The sequence below is a fragment of the Austrofundulus limnaeus genome, unplaced genomic scaffold (assembly GCF_001266775.1).
Source record: "Austrofundulus limnaeus strain Quisiro unplaced genomic scaffold, Austrofundulus_limnaeus-1.0 Scaffold408, whole genome shotgun sequence".
Lineage (NCBI taxonomy): Eukaryota > Metazoa > Chordata > Actinopteri > Cyprinodontiformes > Rivulidae > Austrofundulus > Austrofundulus limnaeus.
This window is the reverse complement of record NW_013952810.1, coordinates 86,810-99,860: the sequence shown is the minus strand read 5'-3', so window position 1 is coordinate 99,860 and position 13,051 is coordinate 86,810. Positions and strand designations below refer to the sequence as shown.

The 13,051-nt window shown below is 37.6% G+C and overlaps 1 protein-coding gene across 1 annotated transcript in view; it reads right to left on the bottom strand.

The window, feature by feature from the left end:
- Positions 1–6,488: 6,488 nt before the first annotated feature.
- Positions 6,489–13,051, bottom strand: part of phf6 (PHD finger protein 6) — a gene marked incomplete in the record, with an annotated part of 21,345 nt that continues 14,782 nt past the window's right edge. Inside the window, 5 exon segments of the mRNA XM_014024124.1 lie at positions 6,489–7,187; positions 7,313–7,442; positions 8,933–9,066; positions 9,159–9,263; positions 9,338–9,481. Of these exon segments, the coding sequence (XP_013879578.1) occupies positions 7,313–7,442; positions 8,933–9,066; positions 9,159–9,263; positions 9,338–9,481 (513 nt within the window).

The window sequence follows — 13,051 nt, the reverse complement described above, 5'->3', positions numbered from 1 at the left end:
GGTTTGCACTCTCTGAGTGCTTCTAGTTATAAGTACATTTACTTTGTTACTGTAGACTATGGTAAGTAATTTTTTGAGGATTTGTAATTTTACTAAGTATTTTTTTAAAACTGTCACTTTTATTTCATTACATTTCAAACCTAAAAATACTTTTACTTCTTTACTTAAAAATGTAACACCTAAATACTAGTTACAAAATTAAATATGTCTGAACTCATCATGAAAGGAGTTGTTTATGCGCTCTAAAAAAATTAAGTGTTGCTCAACCAAGTCATATCAACTAGTTCCGCTAGACCTAGTAGAATAAAAATGGCAATGTACACATGTACTTATCTTGATTTAGTGGTGCCAGTTTGGTTAAGCAAATTCAACAGTTTATTTCTTAGAGAGTGTGTAAAAGTACTTTTGCTTTCCAGATTTTTGTGAACAGTTTAATACTTTAACTGAAGTACCTTTCTCAGTGAAATTTTGAGGTATTTTTACTTTTACTTAGTTATTTTTTCAAGTAGTTTATAGACCTCTGCGAATTACTCAGTTAGTGGGTAGTTACTTTCACATCTTGCTTTTAGCTTTTTGCTTTTAGCTAAACTCCAACTTTTAGCTGGCTTTTTGTTATTTTTAGCTACCATGTGACCAAACTGTACAGCTATTTTTAGCTTTTTACCTGAGCTCTTGCTATCTTTAGCCAGCATTTTGTTATTTTTGGCTAACATACCATAATTTTAGGTTTTGCTTCACATTAAGCATCTGTCAGGGGTTAGAGGCCATGAATTCAGCACTTAGGCCCATTACTGATTTTACTGACATTTTACCTGCAGAAAAATGTGGATGTTTCTTGTCTCGCCCAAGGCTTCACCATCGGAAAGATTACGCTCTCAAAATGGAGGCAGATTATTCAAAAAGGACAAGTTGGTTCTAAAGCTGGTACAGTTGGATACAAAATCTAAAAAGTAAAAAACTCTGCACCTGCTGCAGACTGCAGCTTTGCTTGACCCTCACTACAAAGGAGACCATGTAACAACAGCCCAGCTCGACTTTATCTGAAGTAGACTGCAGGCTGAAATGGTGGAGTTTTGGAAAAGTTCCTCTAACTCGACAGTGCATGCTCAGGTGAAAGATGAGGAAGAAACTGTACAACAGTCACCAAAGGAGAAGCCTCAGTTTTTGGGCACACTTTTGGGGAAAGTGAGGCCTCCAACTTGGAGCACACCAGTGGAGAGGGCGCATACAGAAATGAAAATTACCCCAGCGAGGAGGTCACAAACAAGCACACCAAAGAAACGTGTTTTTAGCACCACTGGTAATATTGTTAACCACCTGCACACACTGCTAAAACCCAAGGTAAACATGCTTGTTTTCTTGGCAAAGAAAGCTACATCTAAAAAAATAACATTTTCCCTTTTCTTCTTGTTCTGATTCTGTACTGAGTCGTTACAGTTTCTGGATTATTCATTCATTTATTTATATTGTATGCCAAATCATTGAAAGACTTAAAACAGCAGCAGAGACTGTTTTTATGGAAGTGCACATTCCCTGGAGGAGATAATTTTTATGGTTCAGATTTGGTTAATTTTATATTTGTCATTTCACACCTAACCGATTGTAAGGCAGATGAACAGCCTGTAAATATGATTATACTGAAGTTAAAAAAGCCAGTCTCTGTTTTCCTCTAAACCATTGTGGTGGAAATATCCAAACTTAATGTGAATAACAGCCAACTGCAATATTCAACTTGTAAGAAAAAAGAACTGGATTAAGATTATTAACTTGATTTCAAACCAAGAATGGAAAAACATGTTTTATGCTTTATTTGTGCTTTACTTTTTATTTTTCTTCTGTTTTTTTAAACTTATTTTGCTCATATCATGTAACTTTTTATGCCATGTAAAAACAAACAAACAAACAAAATAACTAATAAAAAAGTAAATCAAAGAAATAATCAATATGAATCTGCTGATACCTTGGGTATAAAATTTGTTTGGTTTGTACCAAAGTTATTAACATTTAAATTTTCTGTGCCCCCGACTTTGATAGTTAGGCAAATGAAAGGGGTGTGGTCAAAAAAAGGATCCCTGGTGAGTCTTTTCTGCTTTAGTTTTCTAGTGTTTCAGTGTTCCTCTGTGTATCTCTGCCTTGCTCCAGTCCCGCCCATGCTCACCTGTTTCCTCTTGTGTCTCCTCCCATTAGTTTCTCTGTAATCCGTGTTCTGTCCTCTGTGCCGTGCCCGTTCATTATGCTGTCAACCCCAGCCAGTGTGGTGCCATGTTCTTCGTGCCTGTTCCTTCTGAGATTTTGTCAGTTTTTGCTGCCATGTCAGCCCTCTTTTGTTTATTTAAAAAAAATTGGTTGCCCTTTTGAATTTTGCCTGCACCCTGGATTTTTCCTGCCTGCACCTCACACCTGGTGGCAGTGAGACCTACTTTTTTATGTTAACATGCTGAGTGGACCTAAGGTTACATAAAAATAGTTTGCTTATATGATGATATAAATAAAATGTTGACAAAAAAGGCCAAAATACAAATACAATATTTTGATGACAGATTTACTTTTTTCATTTGTTGCACATCAAATAAGATGTTTGTTGTTCGTTCTGTTCTTATTTAAAATAAACTTTCTCTAAAAACAGACCATCTGTTTTGATTATAGATTATTTTTAACAGTTTCATTGCCTGAGTGGTTCAATTTAAGATGTTTCATTTTAACTGAAGCCTGTTTTGATCAAGAAGTAGAATATGACACCTTAGTGGACCTGCCATCTCCCATGCAGGCCTCCCTGTGTCCCAGTACAAAAGTTCAAATACAGTATATCAAAGGTTCTGACATTTCAAACTAACACCAGTGACCCAAACTTAGCAAACACAGACATCCACTTGACAAACTGAAGAGCCAAGCAGGGTTTCTACTAACAGCAGAAGCTTTTATACATTTTCTTTATAAATTAGCCTTAAAAGTAACAAAGAACAACAAAGAAACAATCTATCAAACCCAAATTTACTTTCTTTTTGTGCTAAGTGTTTTGGTGTTTTACAGTCTAAACTTTAGCTCACACAATCCTAGGGTCTTGACTGATGTGTGTTTCAAATGTTTCTAGTAGGAGGATGTTTTAAAGTTGTTAGAATGGTGCCAGTGTAAAGTAAATACCTTATATTGTGCAGTTTTGTGTGGGACTTCCTGATCTGAAGCCTCTGAGAAACAGCAATGCAGATTATTTTGTTTGTTTGTTTGTTTTGTTTTTATTTGTTTTAAATGTATTGCAAATAAAAGATCAGAATATTGGGTGGACGTTTAACATAAATCCATTTTATTGACAGATTTTTAGTTAAATTTTAATCTGGATTAAAACCCCTCCCCATTTGTCCAGTGAGCACCGGCACTGAGGGTCCACTTGTTGAGACCCTGCTCAGTGGCTGGATTAAAAAGTAGTTGTTTTTATAAAAATGTATTACCCATGTATTGACCATAACCTTCCTATTGAAAAGCTGAGTAAATAATGAATTAGAGGATTAACACTTTGGTGGGTGCCATGTTTTTGGAAACAGTTTGTTTAGATAAAAAATGTAAGATCTGAATCATGTAATGTTAGATGTGGAGTTCCTCAGGGTTCTATGCTTGGACCAAAGCTGTTCATTTTATATGTGAATGATTTGGTCAATGTGTCAAAGTACATGAATGTCTTCATACATTTACGTCATGTGTATGCCACATTTAGTGATGGCGAAAACAAGAGTTTTTTAATGTCAGTCAATATAAGTAGCAAAACTGCCACCCCGCCACTTTTTGTGAAGTCTGCTCAAAGCTTGCTAATGCTCGCTGAGCGGTGTTACAAGGAAAAGTGTCCCCGTGAAACACTTAACTGGCGGGCACAACATAATGTTCCAAACCTGTTTAGGCTATTTAAACCGATATGACAGTATTCTGCGAAAATTTGTATAATTATAAAAATAAAAACCAGTTTTTAGTATGAATAATATACTAAATAGATAAATGTTTCCTATAGTCTTTTGTTTTATGTATCTAAATCACAAGAAAAATGTTTTCTGTTTTTTACCATTATTTAACCAGACAAATCCCATTGAGATCACAGATCTCTTTTTCAAGGGCGGCCTGGGCCTGAAGGCAACCTATTGTACATGTTTTTGTGTTGTGTTAGAAACCAGAGCAACTGGAGAAAACCCACGCAAGCACAAGGACAACATGCAAACTCTGCACAGAAAGACCCCACGACTAAACCAGGGGTCGAACCCAGAACCTTCTAGCTGTGAGACGTGGGTGCAAACCACTGAGTGTTGTGCTGTATAAAGTGTTTTTTTGTACAAAATAAATAGAATTCTATAAGTTTTCTATGCAAGAATTCTGTATATAAAAATAAATATTTATTTTACAGAAAATTCTGTATAAACAGGGAATTTAGAAAAGTTCGATAAACTAAAAATAAAATTTTAAATAGTTAATGAATAGTTGATTTTTTTATTTAACTGTGTTTTTTAAATGTTCTGTTTTTCAGGCTTTCTTAAGCCTAAAATGTGTTGATTCACTTTCCAGGATGAAGGCTTTTTGGTTTTTCAGAGATGATTTTGTTCATTTCAGAACTGAAAGATGTTTCTGGAAAGTTAACCATCTTAAAATCAGGAGTTAAGATGATTTCTGGGGTATAAACTGGTCCTGTTCTGGTTATGAACGCCGGGCGATTTTTTGAATCAAATTCGTCCCTCTCTCTCAGTTCCTCAGACAGATGTTTGTTTATTGTTGTCTTGTTTTCCAGATGAGTTTTCAGTTGTCCCAGTTCTGGCTGTATAATTTTCTCAGACTTGGAACAACTGTTTTGAAGAGTGGAGATCTTTTCACCCTTTTTTTTTTTTGATAGATAGAAGTTTAGCAATGAAAGGCCAAAGTCAGCAAATTACTATGAAGACATCTTGACTCAGCTCAGCTAACCACAAAAACAGCTGAGTCGTGGAAACAATGAGATTTTTTTCTAATCTATTTTTGTATTAGTAAAACAGCTGCATATATGTACGGACCATTTCTGTCTGATTACACAGAAAGAAGCCAGAATTTTAACATTTAAAGTTGACAGCGATGCTCAAAAATGTGTTTGTTCTTTGTCAGCAGTAGCACAAAGTTAGTTTTTGGAAAATGTGGACTACAAAAAGTCTTATTCTAGATGTCTCCACAAATTTGTTCTATTAAAAGTACTAACTGCAAACAAAAAAAAAAAAAACACTATTTTTCAGCTGCTGGAAAAAGAAACTAGTGGTTTTCCGGAAATATTGACATGGGTCAACAAAGCCCACGGTCTCAGACATGCCTGAAACAGGAGGGGTGTGCAGTAAGAATCTATATTAGATACCCAAACCACCTCAGCTGACTCTTTTTGATGTACAGAACCAGTGGCTCTACTTCAAGCTCCTCACCTTGTCTCCAAGGCTGAGCCTGGCAACCCTACAGAGATATTATTTCAGCTGCTTTGATCCAGGACCTGGATTTCTTGGTTATGATTCAAACCTCATGACCTCATAGGCATAGGTAAGGGTTAGAACTTAGATGGACCAGGAAATCCAGAGCTTTGCCTTTCAGCTTTGCTCCTTCACCACAAGACTGAAGAAATGCCCTCATTACTGTGAAAACAGACATAAGACCCCGAAGTTCCCAAGTCTGACACCATCTTTCCCTTAAATTTCCCTTGATATCCTTCCTATCCGCAAACAGGACCAGAAACAAGAAGCGATGCAGATGAAGTCCAAACTGAACTGGGAAGGAGTTCAACTTTGTATGGAGAATGCAATTTCAGTTGTTGTTTGGTTCTACCAGGAACAGATGCCCTGATCCACTAAACACACAGACTGAACAAGATAGGACTCAAAGCCAACCGTTGCTGATATCCCGTCACAGATGGAACGGATGGAAATACAGCTTTTCTAAGTTCCCACCTCAGCGATGGGGGACAAAAACAACTGTAGACCAATGATGACTTGGTGATCACAGGCATACACACTATTCGGAAGCATTAAGTAAACATTTGAACAGCATATCATTATGGCTCAATGCCATGAAAGGTGGATGATCACACCAAAACTCTTTGTTAGCAAAATATCTCATGAACCATTGAACAGATTTTAACCAAAATCTCAGTTATTGAATATACATCTACCCATTAACCTTTGAAGTCAACCCAACTCAAAATGGTCACCAAAGCTAATAAACTTATCAAACACAATTAGAGGCTCAGCATTCTTTGAGCAGATACATATCACCTGCATGTACTGAGAAATGACTCAAGTTGGAACCATTTTGTTCAAACCTTGATGCAATCTATGTAGCACTCAACTCCCTGCTGCTACATCAAATTAGCTGTGGTGGACATCTTGATTTGAATACATAAGAAAAGTTAACAGATTGTTAATACATCCAATGATTGGTCAATTTTGGTCTTGACCAAGCTTTTCTTTTTTTGTTTTTACAGAAAGAAATACTCAATTCACTCAGCGATGTGTAAAATAAAATCTTTTCTGTTTCAATCATTCATGGATACACTTGTTGAGACACAAGCAACAGTACAACAAATAAAAACCAGGCCAACTCTTGCAGAGAACTCTGCCCTTTGGAAGAAAAGAAAAGGAAACAAACATCACCTTCAACAGTGGAGAAAATCCAAGTGCATGCAGGCAAAACTTGTGACCTTCTGAAATCCAGATATTCCAAAGTACTTATAATGATCATACAGTAGCAAAATATTACAAAGAAAAATAAAAAGATTAACATGAAGAGTATTTTTAAGACATGAGTACAGAAACAACGTAACCAAACTGCACAGTTTCAGAAAGACTAGTAACAAACAGAGCCCTCTTAAAACAAGAGTCTTTAAGAGGTTTAATGAGAGCAACAAAGTTTCCAATTTCAGCAAATGTGGTTCAGGTAATCTGGAGGGATGTGGGTGAAGTGACAATCAGAACATCAGTCTGAGTCAAGAGTTCTCATGGTGCAGCATCTCCAGTATCAGTCTGTTTAGAGTACCCCGTCAACAGGTTTTCATACGGATGGCGTCCGGTGGAACATTTACTGGTAGAACCTATGAGGCTGCAGCTCCTGGATCACGACTCTGTGAGTAGGCTAATTTTAAGTGTAAAAAAATCCACCTCCCATGTCTTTGATTTCTTCTGTTTCTCACCGATCGTTAAAGGCCAAGCCTGTAAGGATACAAACAGGAGAAAATAAAAAAAATAATTACTTCAGAGCTCTTCAACAGCTTCACGAAATACCTAAAACATTCATTGCCATGTTCATGAGGTTCAAGCTCCGTGTGGAAACGTACTTAGTTGCCATTAACTTGTGTTGACCGTGTTCCTCCGTGGTCGATTGCTGCTCTCTCTCTACTGCGGTTCTCTCGTTCTTCATCCTCCTCGTCCCGCTCCTCATTCCCACTGTGGTTCTTACAGTACAGTCTGAGAAAACAAAAACAAACTGTAAACACTGAGCGCAGTGAAGAGCAAACATATTAGGGCTGTCCTGAGACGGTCACAGATATCGATCAAGACTTTATTTACTTAATGCTCTCAGAGTAGCTGAACACACTCATCTCCTGAGCGCTGATGTTGACCTACAGTTTATGGTTTAGTCCAGCCACACAGTAAAACGGCTGCGTTGAAATGTGATGCAATGGTCCCACGTGTCTTTAGTATGAAAATGTTTTAAACTAGAAAAATGAGAGCCGTTTACTAGCTGCAACATTTGCAATTAGGCCTGTCACGATAACAAATTTTGCTGGGCGATTAATTGTCTCAAAAATTATTGTGATAAGCGATAATATTGCCTGGTGACCATTTTACAACTAATAATTTTAAAAGCTTAATATGTAAGTGCAATAAATCAATAAACTTTAATTTTTAAAGAATGTTTAATAAAGTGGACTCTCACTCTGTAACAAAAAATGCACTTGAATTAAAAAAAAGAACAACAAAATGTAAATTTGCCTGGTTGGAACCACCCGGCCCTGATGTGCCTCTGTCTCGTGAAACAAGGTAGTAGCAGTCAAAACGGTCGACATGTGTGAAAGTAAACTGGTGCTGCGGATCAATAATGTGATGCACACCTGGTCCAGCTGGTTATGGGATTAAACAGCAAACAGATTTATTATCAAGGGAATTCTATTGACGATGCACAGAAACCTTGGATTTAGTTTAAAAAATGAGTTAACAGCAAAGAGAATCACTAAATTGAATTAAATTATCATGTTCCTCAAAACAATATGAAGCTGAAGATCTTCAAACATTTAATGTGTTGCGCTTCATGTCAACACTGAGTTCTGCTCCACGTCTTGTTTGCATCTGCACAGCTAATTTCTATAAGCTCATGTCTGTGTGGGACATGGCTGGCTCCATCTGGAGTCAGAGGGAGCATAGGTCTGTGCTGCTATTTCACAGAAATGTTGAATGAAAGGGGTCTGTGTTGCAAACTGCTTACAGTGTGGTTTGGCTCAGATTTGATGAATCAGACTGTGTTCAGTTTTTAGCTGTGCAGACTTTCAAAAATAACTATGCATCAAAATAAAGTTGGGTATGTTTTCAAACAGATCACATGCCGGGATGAAGGTTGGTGAAAAGCACAGCAGATAAAACATTTGTTCTTGAATTTGTGTCAAATCAAACACAAATACAAGCACACTGTGTGAGAAATCTCCCTTCATTTTGATCTTCGTCAACTGAAACAAACTTTGTCAAAACAGTCGACTGAACATCAGCTGATCTGAAACAACTGGTCATTTGCCACAAACTCCATTAAGCTTTTCTAAAAAACAGCTTTCACAGAAATAAGTCTGACTTCTTACTGCGAAACATCAACAGAGACAAAATCTATATTTCTGGGAAAAAGCTCAGCTGTCATAAAATGGATTTAAAAAGTTTTATAAACACGTTATTTTTAATTAGAAACTCACTTGTAGATGCCGCGGGCCATGTTTTCTATGTACTTGGCTTTGTCCTGTAGACCACAATGATAATGGTACGTCTTCACACATGCCTTAATTTCACAGCCGATTGTGGCACCCAGCTGACTGCAGAGTGTGCATTTCTGGAAAAAAGAACAAGTAACTAAACTAAATGAAAACAACAACAACAACAACAAAAACAACTTAAAGCCTGCTTTTGTAGTAATCTTCCCACCATTCTTTTGCCCCTCTTGATTTCCTGGATGACTGTTTTCACGTCAAAGTTTCCGAACTCAGCCCGTGATGTTGTGGTTAGCTGGACTGTCCCCGATGAGAATAGCTGAGGAGAGGAGAGGATTGAGGCAAGGTGGTACTTTAAATGTGTAATAACCCCCACAGGCTACACAAACTTACCATGCACTTGTAGTGTGCAGCCACTTTCTTGGAGTTATCTGTATGCAGTACGCCTCTTGTTCCGTTTTCTTCCTCACCAGCGTGGCAAAAGCCGCAGCGCTGGCCGCCGTCTCCTACGCCGGCTCGAAGAGGTGACCTGTCCCGCTGAAACACAGCGCAACTTTATCAAAATGAGCCAAGTTTAGATACTGTACATCTATTGTGCACATGAGCTGTTTCAGTCATTTACTTGTGTGGCGTTCCATTTGTGCCATCAGCTTGCACGCGCAGTAACACTGATTTGAGCAGATATCAATATGAACAAACAATAATTTGAACCGTGTGCATTAGGGTTGGGCATAATCGTATCATGTGTTTTTCTGACAATTAATTGCACACGATACGATTATGCCCAACCCTAATGCACACGGTTCAAATTGTTTGTTCATATTGATATCTGCTCAAATCAGTTACTGCGCGCGCAAGCCGATGGCACAAGTGTAACGACATAGACTTAAACCCTTCTTTTTCCAGGATGAAATGATACAATATGCAACTTCAATGATTTTTAAACATGTAAAAAGACTCAAAGGTGGAAACTTAAAGAGCCACACGACTACTTTTACAAGAGCCCAAACCTATGAGGTACATATAATATCTGGTGAGACGAAAATGGCCCAAACATCAAATCTCCATCTTCTACTGCTTATCTGTAGTCAGGTTGAAGAGGCAACAGAGTCTCAGCGCCTGGGAGACTCCAAGGCGTTCCCAAGAGATACATACAAGATACATAATCTCTCCAGTGAGTCCTAGTGTGCCCTGAGGCCTCTTAAAAGTGGGCGGGTCCAACATCCTGATCAGAGGCTCAAACCAACTTATTCCTTTCCATGTGACGGAGCATTTGCCAAACATCATACGCAAAGATGAAAAAAAGGCAACTGATGACATCATCAGTCAGGAACTGATCACTAACTGCTGAGACTGCTTATGGGAACTTGCCCCATCAGAGTTCAGACCCAGAACAAACTGCAACCAAACCCCTCTGGAGAAATTAAAATTGGGCCTGAATTACTCTAACGCACCCTGGATGGGTGCACCATTGTATCCCTGTGTCCACAAACAGCCCCACCTATGGCCATAAGTCCTTCTGCGCACAGCTGGGTTCCCCTGTGTGAGTCAGGACTGTGAATCCTGGGATCCAGAAATGCGGCTGGATTGGAGATAAGATGATGGCCAGAAAGTTATGCAGAGACTAAAAGGGAATTGATTCTTAAAGTCTTTGTGTATTTAAAATCTTATTCTATTTAAAATATAATTTAAAAAAGTACAAAATGGTATCCTCGTGTATCCTTGAATGTTTATTCATATGAAGTAATGAAATCTGAGTTCATCTTCTTTGTTAGAGAAAAAAGGAGTCTAAGTTTATGTTTTTATGAATAATCATAAACAGGAGTTATAATCTTACATGCAGAATTCAGGGTTTTATTTATTGATTTATAGAACTGGATTGGATGCCTCACAAGGGACATTTTAAAGTGCCTGAGACATCTATTTTTTGTGAAAAATGTGATTGCACTTTTGGAAAGATAACATGGATAACATATTGCAAAAGCAATTTCACACCACTGAGATGAACAGTTGTTGAGATATTTGCATGTGAAGTAACAGGAAGTGATGTCAAAGGGGAATGTCTGCATGTAAACAGAGCTTTGCAACAACAGCTACAACACAGGCAGCAGGGAATTTTCTGATGTTTATTTAGGTCATTTTAATCTCTAAGAGAGATGAAGAAGAGTCAAGTTCGAGTTCAAATAATATTGTTTTAATAAAAAAAGACCAGAGCATTGCCTTTCTTAAAGAGTTCCCCTTTGATGTCACTTCCTATTTCACTTTAGCTTCATTCTTTTGCTACATTCAAAAGAAAAAGTGCCAGTTATGTGACAAAATGGGTTAAAACATGTGTTTTAGGCCAATTTTCCTAAATATGAAGATATTTTCTTTGACTTTTTGTATTTGAAGGATAGACATGTCACAGGCACTTTAATGCATTGAGCTCGGCTAGATGCAGTGTAAACAGTGTTTTGCTATAAATTGCAGAAATGACAAAAATAAACTCTGTATAAGAAAATATAATTCCTATATATAAAAGGCAAAAGGTGATTAAGTTTCACAGGTAAATAATACATCATGCACGCATAAAAAAATTAATGATTTGAAGTATAAAACTTAACTGTGACCTTCAAAAAGCTTCCAAGTTAATCATTTAAACTATTCTGACATCAGCAGAGTGTCACCTGTGGCAGATGACAAACATCCTTCACCTCAGCAGAAGCTGAACAATCACCCAGCTGCAAATACAAGTCATGTGAGATGTCAGCCGCAATGCATTAGGCAGGACTGAGAATGCCTTAGAAACTGTAGTGGATCAACTACTGTGTAGATATTCTTCACATAATAATTGGAGATTTTCCAGTCAGGGTTCATCAGATTGCTCATTTATACACATCTATTCTATAGAAACAAAAGCTGCTTCACAAAATAAGTTATCTTTAAAGGGCCAATAAATTTATTAAATGAAATAATAAACTATGTAACTTTTTGTGAGAGGAAGAATAAGTTTTCATGCTGAACATGGATGGCTATAAAATGTTTTGTACAAATAAATTTAAATATTAGAAGATGATTCTGATTTTTATTTATTCGTTTTTTGTATTTCACCGCTTTCAAAACAGCCCTGATATAAAAAATAATGTAAAAAACAACATAAAATTGTCATGCAATTGAAAAACCAAACTTAAAAAGACTATTTGCACATACAACAGTATTTTACTGCTGGTAACTGCATTGAACCCTGAAAGACAAGTTCACACAGTCTGTGCTGTCACCTACTGGTTAGCTAACCAGGTTAGCCACTGTCCCAGATACTGGTGGCTTGCTGAATGATCTACTGTCAGACACGTTTACAAATATAGAATGTACAGTGTCTCGTACTTGTTCAGCTACTGAAGTATTTAATTTTTTAATTGGGACGTGTACAATTAAATAGAGGTGACAATTAAGGCAACTGACATGAAGATTCAAGGAAAGTGAAATCGATTTAAATCGATCATAAAGCTTGAGATCGATTTTTCCCCATGGGTGTTGTGTGCGAGGAAGCTGCGTGTTTCCATGTTGTGTGTCACTCCTGGCTTGCCGTAGTTTACATCCAGCTGATGTTCAGTGCTAACGTTAGCTCCCGACAACAAGTTGTCTGGGGCAAAACAAAAGAAAAAAAGGAATCACTAACATTACAGCTGATTCTCTGCTGAACTTAAAGAGTAACTTACCACAAAATTGACTTATTTTAGCTGATAAACTGTCTAGAATGTGTCTAAAATGTTATATAGTACTGTTTCTGTGCTAATTTTGATGTTTTTGTGCGTATTTGTTCAAATCTGTAATATTTGGTCTAAAAACGTCTTTTTGCTGCTCATATGGGTAGAGCAGTGGTACTGCAGGTTAATTTGCATATTGGTTAACGGCTCTCCACGGTGACGTGTCTTGTTCACGGTTTCGTCACAGCGGCTGTGTTCTGGTATAAAAGCCTCTCTCTAAGACACGCCCCTGCAGCAGTCAGAGGGTGGAACAGTTAGCAAGCTTAGCATGATCGTCTGTTGACCTTCAGCCTCGGGTGGGGAGAACCGACTGCTGCCCCCCACCACACACACACACACACACACACACACACACACACAC